At 46.8% G+C, this 19,869-nt stretch overlaps 1 protein-coding gene and 1 pseudogene across 2 annotated transcripts; both read right to left on the bottom strand.

Annotated features, from left to right (window-relative positions):
• Nucleotides 1-22: 22 nt before the first annotated feature.
• Nucleotides 23-2,862, bottom strand: LOC123091440 (uncharacterized). 2 transcript variants are annotated; one of them, XM_044512948.1, is made up of 8 exons: nucleotides 2,502-2,862; nucleotides 2,311-2,409; nucleotides 1,995-2,154; nucleotides 1,728-1,904; nucleotides 1,500-1,634; nucleotides 828-910; nucleotides 653-746; nucleotides 23-558 (listed from the first exon to the last, which is right to left on the bottom strand). In XM_044512948.1, exons 1-8 carry the CDS (start codon nucleotides 2,774-2,776, stop codon nucleotides 472-474), a joined length of 1,110 nt encoding a protein of 369 aa, XP_044368883.1. In that variant the 5' UTR covers nucleotides 2,777-2,862; the 3' UTR covers nucleotides 23-471. The 2 variants fall into 2 exon arrangements, with proteins under 2 accessions (XP_044368883.1, XP_044368882.1); XM_044512947.1 differs by having other exon boundaries at nucleotides 1,728-1,907; nucleotides 2,502-2,861.
• A 147-nt stretch (nucleotides 2,863-3,009) lies between these two features.
• On the bottom strand, nucleotides 3,010-5,295 carry LOC123090021 (protein SOSEKI 5-like; annotated as a pseudogene).
• Between the last annotated feature and the right edge of the window lie 14,574 nt (nucleotides 5,296-19,869).

Below are 19,869 nucleotides of genomic sequence, written 5' to 3'. Positions count from 1 at the left end.
TCAAGTCAGCACTGGTGCTATAGATAGTATAAAATAAAATGCTCTCACAATTGAGCATTATTATTTTGTGTTCTCATTTATTTTTCATTGTCATTATTAACATCAACACGTTTATGGTATGCACTAGATGATGGCTAATCGTATAAAAGCATAGGATATTTTCATGGCAAACCTCAATAATTTGCATGTCTATATAGAGGATTTGGTGGCTGATTACACAATCAGACCAATTGCGCTGCTTCCAATCGTCTCTGCTTCTTCACCAGCCCTTAGGGGACTCTTCCGCATCAACAACTGATCTTAAACAGCTTCAGGCTTAACCATCTTGCCCTAGATCGTTCCCACTCCATTCAAGGATACAGTCTCACCTTCCAACATCAGCTGCTCATTTTTCACATCTTCCTCGCAACTAGGCATACACGCATGTTACCATATAATACACCAGATTGCCATCCAGCATTCCAGGCCGGTTCATGTGTTCTCCCTAATCCAGGCGTTGAATTCGTCCATCCTTAGTGCGAAAGAACTTGAGCTCGCCTTTCCACCTCCGCCATATGCCTAAGTTTCAAACGGCATGCCAAGGTATGAACAACTAAACTACTAAAAGACTAAAACCATGCAGGTTTACAGAGACAATAAGAGGAACACACACCTTGGCGATCTCTGCAGTGTTGGTTGTATTGTCTGTAGTCCTCAAGCAGATCTTCAGCAGTCCACGTTGCATAAAGACCACTGCTCCAATTGGTCTACCAAGTGAAACAAAGCGTTCATGAAAAATCACTGAAACAACGCTAACCACACACAAAACTTGCAAACAAAGTTTGTACCTTAATCCGGCGCCAGCACTCATCTTGCTCAACTCCAAACCGATTTCGTGGCTCAGCTTTGAATCCCCATCGGCTCTGATTGCCTAATGGTAAAATAAAGCATGTAATGTTATAACATAAGATTTCTTTCAACGGTGCGAACACAATAAGTTTCAGATGTAAAATTGTGGATGACAAGGCCACCAAAAAACTCTTGATTTTGTTTTATTAGCCAACTAATATCTGCTATCAAACTTTCGGGACTGGGTCCATTAATGCCCAAGCATGAAACCAAGTTTGCAGCAATACTGCAGGCAGACAAGTGCATGAGAATCAAAGAATGCTCTTAAGCATAAATAAGTTTGCATCAAATGGCAGCTTTGAACTATGAGGTTAATCATTGATTTCAAGCGAGAAACTATGAGGTCCACATGTCTTTGAACTATAGATAGTCGTTAATTTAATTAAACAATAGAGGAAAAAATGGGCCAGAGTATTTTGCCTTTGAACTAGACTTAATGTAGCCTATACCATTAATGTGAGAGCACTCCTGGATGCACATATTACATGCTTGTGCTAAAGAAATCTAAGGACGCTTCAGAAAAGAAAAAATATGTGCTATGCGGCTACCACTATCAAAAGGTACATCAAGGGTAATAACTATAATAATGCAAGAGCATCATTTTCACTTACAAGGCATTCACCATATAGCCCTTGTCCGAGGTAAATCTTGAAAGGATTGTGTATGAGCTTCCTTGCAGCCTCTAGACGATTTTGAGCTAATGAATTCCCTCTAGCAAGCAGATCGCTAACATCAAGTTGCATTAGCTGTTTGGAGTGCCAACAAAATGGTCATTGACCATGCCATCCTCAGGGATACACAAAAGAAGCTTATAAGCATGATTGCAGGTAGACCTTCACCTGCTCAAAAACATGAGGATTACTAACACAATTTAACTTTGCACGCTCATCCCTGAGAGCTGTATGAAATGCTCTGCTATCGGGCAGCTGCCATTGCTGCAGATCAGCATCCTCTACATATTTGATAACATTTGAAACCCGCTCCTCATCTTCTTGGCCCAACAGATTCTCGCATGTCTCCTGGATGAGAAGAGAACAACCTCATGTTCTTGTTTCCAAATGAGACGATACAATGAACAGGAACATGAAATGGGTCGTCCTACTCACGGAATCGAGGTTTTCCGATGTAAACTTATTGGAGAAATAATCAAATACAGCTCGGGCACTACTCTTTGAGGTGTCGATGCGGAGGTCAAGGTTAGTCGGGCATCGACCCAACTCGGGGATCCTTGCTAGTGTGCTTTGCCGGTGATCAAATGCCACCACGCTGCATCATTTGGAAATGGTATGTCACGAGGTTCCTTATTTATATCAGTGCATACACTCCACTGCAAGTTGCTCCTTTAAATTTGTAGTCAAGATAAAAAGAAGAAGAAAATTCAGTTGCATACTTGCTGAGATTTCTGCGACTTGTTGGACGCACCTGGGGATGAATCGAGAGAGCTCCAACGCAAAATTCCTTGGCCCGATGAAATCCAAAAGATAGCAAGAATGGAACCCGGCACCCTTGAAGTCATCAGCTCTACTTGTTCCAAGCCAGTGCGAAACAGACAAGCATAATCAATTGAAGGCCGACGCAATGAGGGAATGGTGAGACGCAAGTGAGAGGGAGACCTGAAGGGCTCGACGGAGGAAAAGGGGAGGACGAGGAGACGCCGGCCGAGGCGGCGGTGGAAGAGGTCAGCGGCGAGCGCGGAGTAGGCGCCGGCGAAGGTGGGGTAGTTGTAGAGCGCGAGGTGGGCGGGGCCCGCCTGGTCCTCGGAGGAGGCCTTGGATGGGTGGGAGTGTGAGAGGATGGCTTCAAGGGAGGCCGCCGAGCGGAAGGCTCGCCGGAGAGAGGACGCCGCCGGCGAGGAGACGCCACGCAGGAGGCAGGGGAGGCGGAGCATTATGGTGGATGGGCTTGGTGACCCCGAAAGCGAACTCGCTGCCCTTGTACAGATGGGCCGGCATGGATTAGCCCACCGCAGTGGTGTGAAGTGTTCTTCTTTTGTGCCATTCTCGGGGGAAAGAAGTGTCGTTTTTCCACCTGAAATCCTTTCTAATGGACCAATTTCCCCCTCAACTCTAATACCGGATCAATCACCCCCCCCCAAATATCTAAAACCAGATCAATCACCCCCTAAAGTGGTTTCATACTTGATTTTGAGTGGTTTTGACCCATACCGTGCATTTTTCTTGGGTTGACCGTGCACTTCGCGTCGCAACAGTTGGATGGAGATGACCGCTTCAGTGCACGCGCCCAGCTCGTCGTCTTCTTGGTCTCCACCGGGCTGCAGCTGAAGTACTCCCGCTCGATGCATACGACGACTCCCGATGCTTCCCATGAAGCTGTTCGCGTGCTGCTGCTCAGGTCTAACCGCTCGCGCGGGAAACGCTTTGTGCGCCTCGCACCGCCCGGACCGGCGTCCCGCCTGGCTGCTGCAGGAGATGAGCCGCATCAGCACCGCCGACGCGCGCATCTGGCCGCCCGCGATCACGCCCTGTTGCGCCAAGCCCGCATCCTCTTCATCCCGCCAAGTGGCGACGGTGTTCGAGGCGGCGGCCACGCGAGCGTCATTCTCGATGAGCGTCTCCAGCGTGTCGGGCCTGCTGGATGACGACGGCGGCGAGATCTCGTCGGCTCCGAGCTCGTCGTAGTGTGTTGCGGCGGAGATGGCTCGAGGTCCCGGTGTCGGCCTTGTTTCTCGCCGGTCTGCATGGCCGTGTCCGGCCCGGTGCCGATGCGCGCGGCTGCCACCACGTACTGGCCGAGGTCGAAGGAGCTCCATTTCTTGCGCCGGTCGTGGGCCCTGCTAATGGCCGATGTAGGCATCTTCTTCTCGTTCCCGGCCTGGCAGCTGGAGGTGAAGGAGGACAAGGATGCGTCGGCGGAGATGTCGCGCAAAATCAAGTACATGGAGGAGGTGGAGCAGCTTGGGGCCCTTGAGCACGTACTCGACGCCGTTGGCGGGGTGCACGGGGTCGTCGGTGGTGAGGTCGTGCCAGACGTAGTCGGTCTTGTAACTCCGCTTGGAGGACCAGGAGTAGGCGTCCGCCATGCCGGCGCCTTGGAGCACGGTCAGCCTAGTCAGTCAGCGAGAAGAGCACGGTATGGGTCTAAACCACTCAAAATCAAGTCCAAAACCACCTTGGAAGGAATTTGATCCGGTTTTAAAGATTTGAGGGGCTGATTGATCCGATATTAAAGTTAAGGGGGAAATTGATCCATCAGAAAGGATTTCAGGGGGAAAACGATACTTCTTTCTTCTCGGGGACATCTCCAACTGCAAACCTTAAATATGGACATGTCCACGGATGATCGATTAGACACCAGTCCCTTAACATTATACCTAAAAAGTCTTCCTTTTTAACTCTTCGGATAGAAATTTAGACAAATTTGATATATTACATGCAAACTAACAAAATTTAACGAGTTTGATATGTATTCATCGCACCAGCTCCAAATTAAACCTAAGCGAAACTAAAACTTCAATGGATAACGGACGATGACATCGTGGGGATGACCTCTAAGGCCACCAAACGCTTTTGTCATCGTCACCATCGTCATTGTAAATGTTGCACCAATTATGGAAGGCGCCCCAGCTGCCGTGGTGACGACATGCTCACAACGTAGCAACTCGGCCTCCTCCTCAACCTTGCATTGACTCGCCTCAGTCACGAGGCATAACTCATGCTCCGACTCGACAGTCCAACGCGGAGGAGCTGCTCGCTGAGCTGGTGTCAGTCTCTTTGGTGGTCTTGGATCGGTCGAGGGCCCAGGTCTCCGCGAGCATGGGGTTTGCGAGGATGTGTGGCGGCGTCACCTAGGTCTTGGCGAGCATTGTTGGGTGCGCTAGCCCTCCAACGAGGAGGAGGACATGTTTCATGACCTCTCTTCCCCTAATAGTACTTGATGCGAGGGCATGACTTCAGAGGGGTTGGGCACCATTTGGCACTAGGGCCACAAGGTCGGAGTGGTGAGCATTGGAGCCTGATGCGACGTCTAATCTAGACACCGTGGGTTTTCGACAGGGACAACGCCTGCACCAGATCCTGGTTAGCCAACAAGTTCCATAGCGCCAGTGGGAATTGGAGTTGCCACATGCACTCTTCATCCTTCGTCGTGGGTTGGAGTTGTTGCTCTTGGTCCAAGTCCTTGGTATCGATCTTCTCGCAATTGACACTGTCGTCCTCTTTTTCATTTGACTCCTTCACGGCGGATGGAGTGGTGGAGGACTCCGACCTAGACGACCCATGACCAGGTGAGTCCATAGAGACATGGTGTCCCCATGTCGACGCCGATTGGATTCAGAGCTTCTCCCGTATCTGGTGCTGCGACATGGTAGTAGCTAGTCGGAAGGTAGCCGTCGAGCAGCCTCCGCACCCGGATCTGCTCCTTCCCCTTCTTTGTGAACTTCTTTCCCATCGTAGCGGCAGGTGGCAGTATTGGTGGGTGGCGATTGGCGGCTAGGGTTTTGGGAGGGGAGTGAAGTGAGTGAGATGGAAGAGGGGACTGTCAGGCCGACGTGGCGGATATCCAGATTCCCCTATTCCATCCCTTGATTTAGGGTTGAAAAAGGGGATTATGATGTCCAAACTGCTTCGATCCAACATTTAAGGCGGAGTAGGGGTCCACGTTGAAAATTCTCACATGCATGACTCCACCGGTCCGATTATGAAGTATTTTTTTCGTCCAAACCATGTAAGAATTTTTCAATTGTAGATGTTTTAGCTGGCTCATTTGAAAGCACCATTTTAAGATGCACACTCCAACGTGTTGGAATATGCTTATTGGTTACCGAGGTAGTGCATGCGTACATATATGTGTCTAGCCGGCGGCCAGAATCTTTGGCTAATAATATCTGGAATTGCGACATGCACGAGGAAAATAACCTCCGTGATTTGCGGAGCCTCGGTCGGGATGATTCTGAGGCGATCGGCGACCGGATCCGGGTGAAGGAAATATGCCCTAGAAGCAATAATAAAGTTATTATTTATTTTCTCATATCATGATAAATGTTTATTATTCATGCTAGAATTGTATTAACCGGAAACATGATACATGTGTGAATACATAGACAAACATAGTGTCACTAGTATGCCTCTACTTGAACTAGCTCATTGATCAAAGATGGTTATGTTTCCTAACCATAGGCATGTGTTGTCATTCGATTAATGGGATCACATCATTAGGAGAATGATGTGATTGACTTGACCCATTCCGTTAGCTTAGCACTTGATCGTTTAGTATGTTGCTATTGCTTTCTTCATGACTTATACAAAGTTCCTGCAACTATGAGATTGTGCAACTCCCATTTACCGGAGGAACACTTTGTGTGCTACCAAACGTCACAACGTAACTGGGTGATTATAAAGTGGCTCTACAGGTGTCTCCAAAGGTACATGTTGAGTTGGCATAATTCGAGATTAGGTTTTGTCACTCCGATTGTCGGAGAGGTATCTCTGGGCCCTCTCGGTAATACTCATCACCTAAGCCTTGCAAGCATTGTAACTAATGAGTTAGTTATGAGATGATGTATTACGGAACGAGTAAAGAGACTTGCCGGTAACGAGATTGAACTAGGTATTGGATACCGACGATCGAATCTCGGGCAAGTAACATACCCATGACAAAGGGAACAACGTATGTTGTTATGCGGTTTGACCGATAAAGATCTTCGTAGAATATGTGGGAACCAATATGAACATCCAGGTTCCGCTATTGGTTATTGACCGAGAATAGTTCTAGGTCATGTCTACATAGTTCTCGAACCCGTAGGGTCATGTCTACATAGTTATTGGATGACTATATTCGGACACCGGAAGTGTTCCGGGTGTTTTCGGAGAAAAACCGGAGTACCGGAGGGTTACCGGAACCCCCCCGGGAAGTAATGGGCCTTGATGGGCCCTAGTGGAGAGAGAGAGGGGCCGGCCAGGGCAAGAGGCGCGCCCCCTCCCCTTGAGTCCGAATAGGACAAGGAAGGGGGGGGGGGGCGGCGTCCCCCTTGCCTTCCCCCTCTCCCACTCCTTCCTTCCCCCTCCTTCTTGGAATAGGAAAGGGAGGGGGCAAACCTACTTGGAGTAGGTTTCCCCCTCCTAGGGCGCGCCTCCCCTTAGGCCGGCCCCCTCCTCCTCTCCCTCTTTATATACGGGGGAGGGGGGTACCCCATAGACACACAAGTTGATCTACGGATCGTTCCTTAGCCGTGTGCGGTGCGCCCCTCCACCATATTCCACCTCGGTCATATCGTCGTGGAGTTTAGGCGAAGCCCTGCGCCAGTAGAACATCATCATCGTCACCACACCGTCGTGCTGACGGAACTCATCCCCGACGCTTAGCTGGATTGGAGCCCGGGGAACGTCATCGAGCTGAACGTGTGCTGAACACGGAGGTGCCGTACGTTCGGTGCTTGGATCGGTCGATTCGTGAAGACATACGGCTACATCAACCGCGTTGTCATAACGCTTCCGCTTAACGGTCTACGAGGGTACGTAGACAATACTCTCCCCCCTCGTTGCTATGCCATCACCATGATCTTGCGTGTGCGTAGGATTTTTTTTTTGAAATTACTACGTTTCCCAACAGTGGCATCCGAGCCTAGGTTTTATGCGTTGATGTTATATGCACGAGTAGAACACAAGTGAGTTGTGTGCGATACAAGTCATACTGCTTACCAGCATGTCATACTTTGGTTCGGCGGTATTGTTGGATGAAGCGGCCCGGACCGACATTACGCGTACGCTTATGCGAGACTGGTTTTACCGCTGTGCTTTGCACACAGGTGACTAGCGGGTGTCAGTTTTTCCAACTTTAGTTGAACCAAGTGTGGCTACGCCCGGTCCTTGCGAAGGTTAAAACAGCACCAACTTGACAAACTATCGTTGTGGTTTTGATGCGTAGGTAAGAACGGTTCTTGCTCAGCCCGTAGCAGCCACGTAAAAATTGCAACAACAAAGTAGAGGACGTCTAACTTGTTTTTGCAGGGCATATTGTGATGTGATATGGCCAAGACGTGATGCTATATTTTATTGTATGCGATGATCATGTTTTTTAACCGAAGTTATCGGCAACTGGCAGGAGCCATATGGTTGTCGCTTTATTGTATGAAATGCAAACGCCCTGTAATTGCTTTACTTTATCACTAAGCGGTAGCGATAGTCGTAGAAGCAATAGATGGAGTAAACGACAACGATACTACGATGGAGATCAAGGTGTCGCGCCGGTGACGATGGTGATCACGATGGTGCTTCGGAGATGGAGATCACAAGCACAAGATGATGATGGCCATATCATATCACTTATATTGATTGCATGTGATGTTTATCCTTTATGCATCTTATCTTGCTTTGATTGACGGTAGCATTTTAAGATGATCTCTCACTTAATAATCAAGAAGTGTTCTCCCTGAGTATGCACAGTTGCGAAAGTTCTTCGTGCTGAGACACCACGTGATGATCGGGTGTGATAGGCTCTACCTTCAAATACAACGGGTGCAAAACAGTTGCACACGCGGAATACTCAGGTCATACTTGACGAGCCTAGCATATACAGATATGGCCTCAGAACACGGAGACCGAAAGGTCGAACGTGAATCATATAGTAGATATGATCAACATAGTGATGTTCATCATTGAAACTACTCCATCTCACATGATGATCGGACATGGTTTAGTTGATTTGGATCACGTGATCACTTAGATGACTAGAGAGACGTCTGTCTAAGTGGGAGTTCTTAAGTAATATGATTAATTGAACTTAAATTTATCATGAACTTAGTACCTGATAGTATTTTGCTTGTCTATGTTTGTTTGTAGATAGATGGCTCATGCTGTTGTTCCGTTGAACTTTAATGCGTTCCTTGAGAAAGCAAAGTTGAAAGATGATGGTAGCAATTACACGGACTGGGTCCGTAACTTGAGGATTATGCTTATTGCTGCACAGAAGAATTACGTCCTGGAAGCACCGCTGGGTGCCAGGCCTGCTGCAGGAGCAACACCAGATGTTGTGAACGTCTGGCAGAGCAAAGCTGATGACTACTCTATAGTTCAGTGTGCCATGCTTTACGGCTTAGAACCGGGCCTTCAACGATGTTTTGAACGTCATGGAGCATATGAGATGTTCCAGGAGTTGAAGTTAATATTTCAAGCAAATGCCCGGATTGAGAGATATGAAGTCTCCAATAAGTTCTACAGCTGCAAGATGGAGGAGAATAGTTCTGTCAGTGAGCATATACTCAAAATGTCTGGGTATAATAATCACTTGATTCAACTGGGAGTTAAACTTCCGGATGATAGCATCATTGACAGGATTCTCCAATCACTGCCACCAAGCTACAAGAGCTTTGTGATGAACTATAATATGCAAGGGATGAACAAGTCAATTCCCGAGCTCTTCGCAATGCTAAAGGCTGCGGAGGTAGAAATCAAAAAGGAGCATCAAGTGTTGATGGTCAACAAGACCACTAGTTTCAAGAAAAAGGGCAAAGGGAAGAAGAAGAGGAACTTCAAGAAGAACAGCAAGCAAGTTGCTGCTCAAGAGAAGAAACCCAAGTCTGGACCTAAGCCTAAAACTGAGTGCTTCTACTGCAAGCAGACTGGTCACTGGAAGCGGAACTGCCCCAAGTATTTGGCGGATAAGAAGGATGGCAAAGTGAACAAAGGGACTATGGATTAAGCGAAGATTGGCTAAGGACGAGGTGACGATGCGCGTGGGAAATGGTTCCAAAGTCGATGTGATCGCGGTCGGCACGCTACCTCTACATCTACCATCGGGATTAGTTTTAGACCTAAATAATTGTTATTTGGTGCCAGCGTTGAGCATGAACATTATATCTGGATCTTGTTTGATGCGAGACGGTTATTCATTTAAATCAGAGAATAATGGTTGTTCTATTTATATGAGTAATATCTTTTATGGTCATGCACCCTTGAAGAGTGGTCTATTTTTATTGAATCTCGATAGTAGTGATACACATATTCATAGTGTTGAAACCAAAAGATGCAGAGTTGATAATGATGGTGCAACTTATTTGTGGCACTGCCGTTTAGGTCATATTGGTGTAAAGCGCATGAAGAAACTCCATACTGATGGGCTTTTGGAATCACTTGATTATGAATCACTTGGTACTTGCGAACCGTGCCTCATGGGCAAGATGACTAAAACGCCGTTCTCCGGAACTATGGAGCGAGCAACTGATTTGTTGGAGATCATACATACTGATGTTTGTGGTCCAATGAATGTTGAGGCTCGTGGCGGGTATCATTATTTTCTCACCTTCACAGATGATTTGAGCAGATATGGGTATATCTACTTAATGAAACACAAGTCTGAAACATTTGAAAAGTTCAAAGAATTTCAGAGTGAAGTGGAAAATCATCGTAACAAGAAAATAAAGTTTCTACGATCTGATCGTGCAGGAGAATATTTGAGTTACGAGTTTGGTCTACACTTGAAACAATGCGGAATAGTTTCGCAACTCACGCCACCCGGAACACCACAATGAAATGGTGTGTCCGAACGTCATAATCGTACTTTACTAGATATGGTGCGATCTATGATGTCTCTTACTGATTTATCGCTATCGTTTTGGGGTTATGCTTTAGAGACGACCGCATTCACGTTAAATAGGGCACCATCAAAATCCGTTGAAACGACGCCTTATGAACTGTGGTTTGGCAAGAAACCAAAGTTGTCGTTTCTTAAAGTTTGGGGCTGCGATGCTTATGTGAAGAAACTTCAACCAGATAAGCTCGAACCCAAATCGGAGAAATGTGTCTTCATAGGATACCCAAAAGAGACTATTGGGTACACCTTCTATCACAGATCTGAGGGCAAGATTTTCGTTGCTAAAATCGGATCCTTTCTAGAGAAGGAATTTCTCTCGAAAGAAGTGAGTGGGAGGAAAGTAGAACTTAATGAGATAACTGTATCTACTCTCTTGTTGGAAAGTAGTTCATCACAAGAACCGGTTCCTGTGACAACTACACCAACTAGTGAGGAAGCTAATGATATTGATCATGAAACTTCAGATCAATTTTCTACTGAACCTCGTAGGTCTACCAGAGTAAGATCCGCACCAGAGTGGTATGATAATCCTATTCTGGAAGTCATGTTACTTGACCATGATGAACCTACGAACTATGAGGAAGCGATGATGAGCCCAGATTCCGCAAAATGGCTAGAGGCCATGAAATCTGAGATGGGATCCATGTATGAAAACAAAGTATGGACTTTGGTTGACTTGCCCGATGATCGGCAAGCCATTGAGAAGAAATGGATCTTTAAGAAGAAGACTGACGCTGATGGTAATGTAACTGTCTATAAAGCTCGACTTGTTGCTAAAGGTTTTCGACAAGTTCAAGGGGTTGACTACGATGAGACTTTCTCACCCGTAGCGATGCTTAAGTCTATCCGAATCATGTTAGCTATTGCTGCATTTCATGATTATGAAATTTGGCAAATGGATGTCAAAACTACATTCTTGAATGGATTTCTGGAAGAAGAGTTGTATATGATGCAACCAGAAGGTTTTGTTGATCCAAAAGGTGCTAACAAAGTGTGCAAGCTCCAGCGATCCATTTATGGACTGGTGCAAGCATCTCGGAGTTGGAATAAACGTTTTGATAGTGTGATCAAAGCATATGGTTTTATACAGACTTTTGGAGAAGCGTGTATTTACAAAAAGGTGAGTGGGAGCTCTGTAGCATTTCTAATATTATATGTGGATGACATATTGTTGATTGGAAATGATATAGAATTTCTGGATAGCATAAAAGGATACTTGAATAAAAGTTTTTCAATGAAAGACCTCGGTGAAGCTGCTTACATATTGGGTATTAAGATCTATAGAGATAGATCAAGATGCTTGATTGGACTTTCACAAAGCACGTACCTTGATAAAGTATTGAAAAGGTTCAATATGGAACAGGCAAAGAAAGGGTTCTTGCCTGTATTACAAGGTATAAAGTTGAGTCAGACTCAATGCCCGACCACTGCAGAAGATAGAGAGAAAATGAAAGGAGTTCCCTATGCTTCAGCCATAGGCTCTATCATGTATGCAGTGCTGTGTACCAGACCTGATGTGTGCCTTGCTGTTAGTTTGGCAGGGAGGTACCAAAGTAATCCAGGAGTGGGTCACTGGACAGCGGTCAAGAACATCCTGAAATACCTGAAAAGGACTAAGGATATGTTTCTCATATATGGAGGTGACAAAGAGCTAGTCGTAAATGGTTATGTCGATGCAAGCTTTGACACTGATCCGGACGATTCTAAATCGCAAACCGGATACGTATTTTTATTAAACGGTGGAGCTGTAAGTTGGTGCAGTTCTAAACAAAGCGTCGTGGCGGGATCTACATGTGAAGCGGAGTACATAGCTGCTTCGGAAGCAACAAATCAAGGAGTCTGGATGAAGGAGTTCATTTCCGATCTAGGTGTTGTACCTAGTGCATCGGGACCAATGAAGATCTTCTGTGACAATACTGGTGCAATTGCCTTGGCAAAGGAATCCAGATTTCACAAGAGGACCAAGCACATCAAGAGACGCTTCAATTCCATTCTGGACCAAGTCCAAGTGGGAGACATAGAGATTTGCAAGATACATACAGATCTGAATGTTGCAGACCCGTTGACTAAGCCTCTCTCACGAGCAAAACATGATCAGCACCAAGACTCCATGGGTGTTAGAATCATTACTATGTAATCTAGATTATTGACTCTAGTGCAAGTGGGAGACTGAAGGAAATCTGCCCTAGAGGCAATAATAAAGTTATTATTTATTTCCTCATATCATGATAAATGTTTATTATTCATGCTAGAATTGTATTAACCGGAAACATGATACATGTGTGAATACATAGACAAACATAGTGTCACTAGTATGCCTCTACTTGAACTAGCTCATTGATCAAAGATGGTTATGTTTCCTAACCATAGGCATGTGTTGTCATTTGATTAATGGGATCACATCATTAGGAGAATGATGTGATTGACTTGACCCATTCCATTAGCTTAGCACTTGATCGTTTAGTATGTTGCTATTGCTTTCTTCATGACTTATACAAAGTTCCTGCAACTATGAGATTGTGCAACTCCCATTTACCGGAGGAACACTTTGTGTGCTACCAAACGTCACAACGTAACTGGGTGATTATAAAGTGGCTCTACAGGTGTCTCCAAAGGTACATGTTGAGTTGGCATAATTCGAGATTAGGTTTTGTCACTCCGATTGTCGGAGAGGTATCTCCGGGCCCTCTCAGTAATACTCATCACCTAAGCCTTGCAAGCATTGTAACTAATGAGTTAGTTATGAGATGATGTATTACGGAATGAGTAAAGAGACTTGCCGGTAATGAGATTGAACTAGGTATTGGATACCGACGATCGAATCTCGGGCAAGTAACATACCCATGACAAAGGGAACAACGTATGTTGTTATGCGGTTTGACCGATAAAGATCTTCGTAGAATATGTGGGAACCAATATGAACATCCAGGTTCCGCTATTGGTTATTGACCGAGAATAGTTCTAGGTCATGTCTGCATAGTTCTTGAACCCGTGGGGTCCGCACGCTTAACGTTACGATGACAGTTTTATTATGAGTTTGTAAGTTTTGATGTACCGAAGGTTGTTCTGAGTCCCGGATGTGATCACGGACATGACGAGGAGTCTCGAAATGGTCAAGACATAAAGATTGATATATTGGATGACTATATTCGGACACCAGAAGTGTTCCGGGTGTTTTCGGAGAAAAACCGGAGTACCGGAGGGTTACCGGAACCCCCCCGGGAAGTAATGGGCCTTGATGGGCCCTAGTGGAGAGAGAGAGGGGCCGGCCAGGGCAAGAGGCGCGCCCCCTCCCCTTGAGTCCGAATAGGACAAGGAAGGGGGGGGTGGCGGCGCCCCCCTTGCCTTCCCCCTCTCCCACCCCTTCCTTCCCCCTCCTTGGAATAGGAAAGGGAGGGGCAAACCTACTTGGAGTAGGTTTCCCCCTCCTAGGGCGCGCCTCCCCTTAGGCCGGCCCCCTCATCTCCCCCTTTATATACGGAGGAGGGGGGCACCCCATAGACACACAAGTTGATCTACGGATCGTTCCTTAGCCGTGTGCGGTGCCCCCCTCCACCATATTCCACCTCGGTCATATCATCGCGGAGTTTAGGCGAAGCCCTGCGCCGGTAGAACATCATCATCGTCACCACACCGTCGTGCTGACGGAACTCATCCCCGACGCTTAGCTGGATTGGAGCCCGGGGAACGTCATCGAGCTGAACGTGTGCTGAACACGGAGGTGCCGTACATTCGGTGCTTGGATCGGTCGATTCGTGAAGACGTACGACTACATCAACCGCGTTGTCATAACGCTTCCGCTTAACGGTCTACGAGGGTACGTAGACAATACTCTCCCCCCTCGTTGCTATGCCATCACCATGATCTTGCGTGTGCGTAGGATTTTTTTTTTGAAATTACTACCTTTCCCAACACCGGGGATCTGGATCGGGCGACGAGGGGATCTTATCAAGAAGAAGAGAGAGGATTAGGAGAGAGATCGAGGTACTCACAAGATCGTGATGATCCTCTGGGATTACGAGATGCATGGATCAGAGCTAGAGTAGCGGTCCAGAGGCTCGCGAAGCAGAAGATAGAGGGGCAAAAAGGGACATGAGATCAACGAAAACCAGATTTTGGTACAACATGTGATGATGGAAAAGATCAAAGACAAGGTTGTGCAGATGATGAAGGATCTAGGTCGCAGATTGATGGAAGGAAATCACAGACAGATCGACTATGGGGGGAGGATATTTGCGACAGATGGACCCGCCAGACAAGGATAGAAATCAGATCACTGGTGGAATATATGAGGCAGAATTGGCGAAGGGTCAAAACTTGCCCAAGGACAGAGGACCACCGCCAACTACTAGGGAAATCTCTAGGAGTATAAAGAATCGGATCATGGGAGTACCAAACCCTCATCTTACAACCCAGAAAACATTCCCCAACAACATTTCTACGATGGCTTACCGGGACTCCTGCAAGAACAAGACGCCGATGATCACCGGTGAAAAGGTTGACTCCAACGACAAGGCGGGGCTGGGCTCAAGGCCTATGCTTCGGGGTGGCTCGTCAAGGGCCCGGGGTGATCTGTATCGCACCCCTGTTGGTCAGGGGGTGGACGTCCATGTGGTGGCTCCGGTATTCCCAGTGAACATGGGGGCGTCGACATCGAACATGGTGGAGCTTGACCTCTCTAGAGAGAGGGAGGCCATGAGATCGAGATGGATCACGGTCAGACTGTTCTTCTTGGTGCAACTCTTTAGCATCGGGGGACTGTTCGACGAGCTCCATGGCAAATGGGGGCTGAGGGGTCGCCTCAGCTACACACCACTAAAGAATAACCGGTTCCTCCTCAAGTTCTAGCATGAGGGTGACCTTCGGTTCATCCTCAACAATGGGTCATGGACGCACAAGGGTGATGCCTTCCTCATGGTGGAGGTGGATGGCAGCGCACGCCCAGGCGATGTCGAGGTCACCCACATGCCGATATGGGCACGCATCTTGGACGCGCCCTGATCATGCTCTTCAAACATGTTGCTAGGGAGCTCGCGACACAATTAGGAGAGGTCCTGGAGGTGGATGCCGACAGTGAGGGGAGAATTTGGGGCGACTATATGATGGTCCGTATAAACCACAATGTTGATGAACCCATCCGTAGCAAGCTAGAATCCCATGATCATGCTAAAGGAAAATTATATGTCCTAAATGTTAAGTATGAGAGGCTCCCTAGCTTCTGTAGCTCCTGTGGTCATTTATGACATGGGCAGCGTGACTGTAAGCTACCTGAAGATCTACAAGAGATTAGGTTTTCGGTAGCAATGCGATCGTCCCCACTTAGAAGGAGTAGCATGAGAGGTGGAATTGTAGTTCCAGAGGTGCTAGTGCTCGCCGTTTCCTTTAGTTTGAGTTAGAGACCACTGGGCCGATAAGGGCAACACCTCCAAGGATAGCAGCGACGAGATACAACTCCGTCCCAGAAGATGTTCTGGCTGATCCACTGGTATAAGAAGCCATTGCGGCAGTCAGCGCACTCAGGTTGGATGCAGGGAGGAACAAAGGAGTAGAATGGAGCCTGACAATTAGACATGGTGGCACACACAAGGAGGAGACACCTGCGGTTGAGGCTGGTAGGGTGGATGGAGCTGGGGACAACACCAACAACACCCACCCAGCCCAGGCCACGGATGATACTTTGACTGGAAAAGCACAGGATATAAGCTCACAAAATCTAGAGTCCCACCGGGCTTTGGCACCAGACCTGGCATTGGCAAGGATTGTGAGACTGTTGGCACTGTCAGAGTTGTGGAATAGAAGGATCACCTGATGGTGGATGCAAACCAAGGGGCTGCTGATGTTTTGCAGAAGGTAGATATAGGGAACAAGTTGCAGGTGAGGGACATTCAGAAGGGGGTTGCCGGAAAGAATCGGCATAGTACCAAGAAGGCCAAAAAGTGGACATGTGATGGGGTCTCTGTACTTGGAAAGAGAGGTGGGCGTGGAGCTACAGAAATAGGCAAATCTAAAGAAGCTAGTGCAAGGAAATCAAATGACCAATGCAAGAAAAAGAAAGCTACAAAGAGGTGAAGAGAAGGACAAGGCCGGTGAGGAGGGTGGAATGGAAACTACCGAGCCAGGGGCTCTCAGTCAACTGGTGGGCCCTGATGGTAGCGCCCACTAGGAGCCATGACGCTCCTAAGTTGGAACTGCCGTGGCCTCAGGCAACCACGGACAGTTCAAGAGCTCGTGTGCCTCGTGCATATGTATAAGCCCAAACTCGTCTTCCTCTTGGAAACTCGGCAAGGTAATAAGTATTTTAATAATATGAAGTGGAGGCTAGGCCTTCGTCACTGTATTGCACAACCCGACATTGGAAAAGGTGTCGGCATTGCCCTCTTTTATGATAAGAGTGTTGAAATAAAAAAGATTGCTGTGGGGGTGAGGTATATCGATGTGTTGGTCCGTTTGAATCCCCTTGGCCTGCAATGGAGGGCTACTTTCTTTTACGGGAAGCCAAAAGCACATGAGTGTCACCATATGTGGACTATGTTATGGAGGATGAAGGATACATCAGACCTCCCCTGGCTAATGATCGGTGATTTTAACGAAAAGACGTGGCGGTCCGAAAACTTTTCTGCAGCAAAAAGATCTGAAAGATACATGGAAAACTTCCGCAAGGCCCTTTCGGACTGCAATCTGTTTGATATTGGTTTTAAAGGGCCGGTCTGGATGTTTAACAATAAACAAAGTGTCTGAGAGAATGTCCGCGCCTGGCTGGATAGAGGAGTAGCAACACCAGATTGGTCTGACCATTTCAAGGAGGCAATAGTTGAACATGTTTGCTCCTCCCGGTCTGATCATCTCCCTATTCTGCTGCGCTTTGGAGAAGGAAAGTCTAAAGACCAGTTGGAGAAAGGAGAAGAGGCCCGTTTGATTATGAACAGATGTGGGAACGTGAGAGCTCCCTTCAGGATACAAAAAAGGAGGCATGGGAAAGAGTGGTCCAGCCGTAAACCTAGATGAAGTGCACACAAAGTTAAGGGACATGCAAAGGGAACTAAATAGATGGTCTGAACGTGACTTTGGTTCAGTATTAAAGAAGGCTGCAGAAATCCGAAAACGTCTCAGTAAAATCTGGAGTTCCCTGCCCTTACCAAGCCAACATAACCTAGTAGATAATCTGTCGAAGGAACTTGATGAACTACTGCTGAGGGAAGAACTCATGTGGAGAAAATGATTGCGAGCCACTTATCTCAGGGAAGGGGACCAGAACACAAAATGGTTCCACCGGAAGGCAACATGGAAGAAAAAGAAGAATACTACATCAAAGCTGAAGAATGAAATGGGCGTTTGGGTCGAGGACGGTGAACGTCTACAGAAGATGACAAATGCCTTCTTCTAGAACCTGTATGAAAAGGAGGAAGGTGTTGACCCCTCTGGAATTCTAGACTTAGTAGCCGAGAGTGTGAGTAATGACATGAACGTTCAGCTTACAAAACCATTCTCAGACTCAGAAATTAGTGATGCCTTGTTCCAGATTTGCCCTCTAAAGGCCCCTGGCCCGAACGGCTTCCCAGCTCGCTTCTACCAAAGGAATGTGGGGGGGGGGGGGAGATCAAGGATGATGTGCTGAGAGGAGTTCTTGACTTTTTTGAGAAAGGGAAGCTACCGGAAGGCATAAATGACACGGTGATCGTCCTTATTCCTAAAGGAAAGGACGCACAATCTTTGAAGGATTTTAGACCCATAAGCTTATGCAATGTCATACACAAGGTGATTTACAAGTGTCTTGTTAATCAGTTGCACCCTATGTTAGATGAGATCATATCTGAGACACAAAGTGCTTTTATTCTGGGAAGATTGATCACCGATAATGCTATCATCACGTTTGAATGCTTCCATAAGATCCAGCATAGCAAGAACGTGAGGGACAACTATTGTGCATAAAAGTTGGACCTAGAAAAGGCATATGACAGAGTGGACCGGGGCTTCTTGAAAGGTATACTTCAGAAATTTGGGTTCTGTGAGAAATGGACGAAATGGGTGATGCAATGCGTTGAGTCGGTGAGATACTCTGCTGGACACAATGGCATGTTGCTTGATCCATTCATACCCTCTAGAGGATTGCGTCAAGGGGGTCCACTAAGCCTGTATCTCTTCCTGTTTGTCGCTGATGGCTTAGTGCATCTCCTGAAAAAGGAATTGGCGAAGAACAATTTTACCCCCATAAAGGTGGCGAGGAATGCACCGGGCATCTCAAATCTCCTATTTGCGGATGATAGCTTGATCTTTTTCAAAGCCACAATTGAAAAAGCTGAGACAATTAAGAGAGTCCTCACCCCCTTCGAGAAGTGCACTGGACAATTGTTGAGTACAAGTAAATGCTCTCTACTGTTTAGTGAGGTATGTTAGACCAGTACAAGAGAAGGGATAAAAAGAATTTTAGGTGTACAGTCAGACCCGATTGAAAGTAAGTACCTTGATTTGCCTACCCCAGAAGGGAGAATGAAAGATGTTCAATTCCAACCAATAATGGATAGGTTTGGTAAGAGATGCAATGACTGGTCAAAAAAGTTTATGTCCTTCATGACAAAAGAGGTTCATGTCAAGTCGGTGGTGCAAGCCTTACCCACTTTCACTATGAGTGTTTTCATGCTCTCCAAAGGTTTTTGTGAGAAATATGAAAGGATGATCAGAGATTTTTGGTGGGGTGATGAACAGGGGCATAGGAAAGTCCATTGGATGTCCTAGGAAAGGATGACGAAACCCAAGAGAGCGGGTGGTATAGTCTTCAAGGAAATGCATCTGTTTAATCAAGACCTTCTAGCGAACAAGGATGGAGACTTATCCAGAATCCGCAGAGCTTGTGTGCTAGAGTGCTCAAAGTCAAGTACTACCCAAAGGGCAATCTCTTATATACTGTCTTCACGTCAGACGCATCGCCTGTCTGGATGGAAATCGAGTTCGGCCTGCAACTTCTGAAAAAAGGGCTTATTTGGCGTGTGGGTGATGGAAAAAGAATCCAAATCCAGCAGGACCAGTGGTTACCGAGGAGGCAAGGTATGATGACAACGGGCTTTGTCAGAAGATCTCGTCTCTGATGGGTCAACTAGCTAATGCACACAGATAGGAAATAATGGAATGAGGGCCTAATTAGACAAATATTCTACCCTTTTTGATGTCGATGAGATATGCAAACTGAATATCCTAGCTACAGATGCGGAAGATTGTGTAGCATGGCATTACGAAAAGAATGGAGTTGTCACGCCCAATATACGACCCTATCCAAAAGGAACTCGAAGGTCCCACCAAGGATAGACCCGCATATTGAAACGCTTTTGCAAGGTGGATATCATTACATCAACATTACCTAATAGATAGGGATACATACAAGAGGCATACAATGCCACACGAATACAACATCAATTCATCATACATAAGAGCATCATCCGA

The sequence above is a fragment of the Triticum aestivum genome, chromosome 4B, assembly GCF_018294505.1.
Source record: "Triticum aestivum cultivar Chinese Spring chromosome 4B, IWGSC CS RefSeq v2.1, whole genome shotgun sequence".
Taxonomy (NCBI): Eukaryota; Viridiplantae; Streptophyta; class Magnoliopsida; order Poales; family Poaceae; genus Triticum; species Triticum aestivum.
Note: the sequence above shows the minus strand (reverse complement) of the source record. Positions and strands in the feature narration are given on the sequence as shown.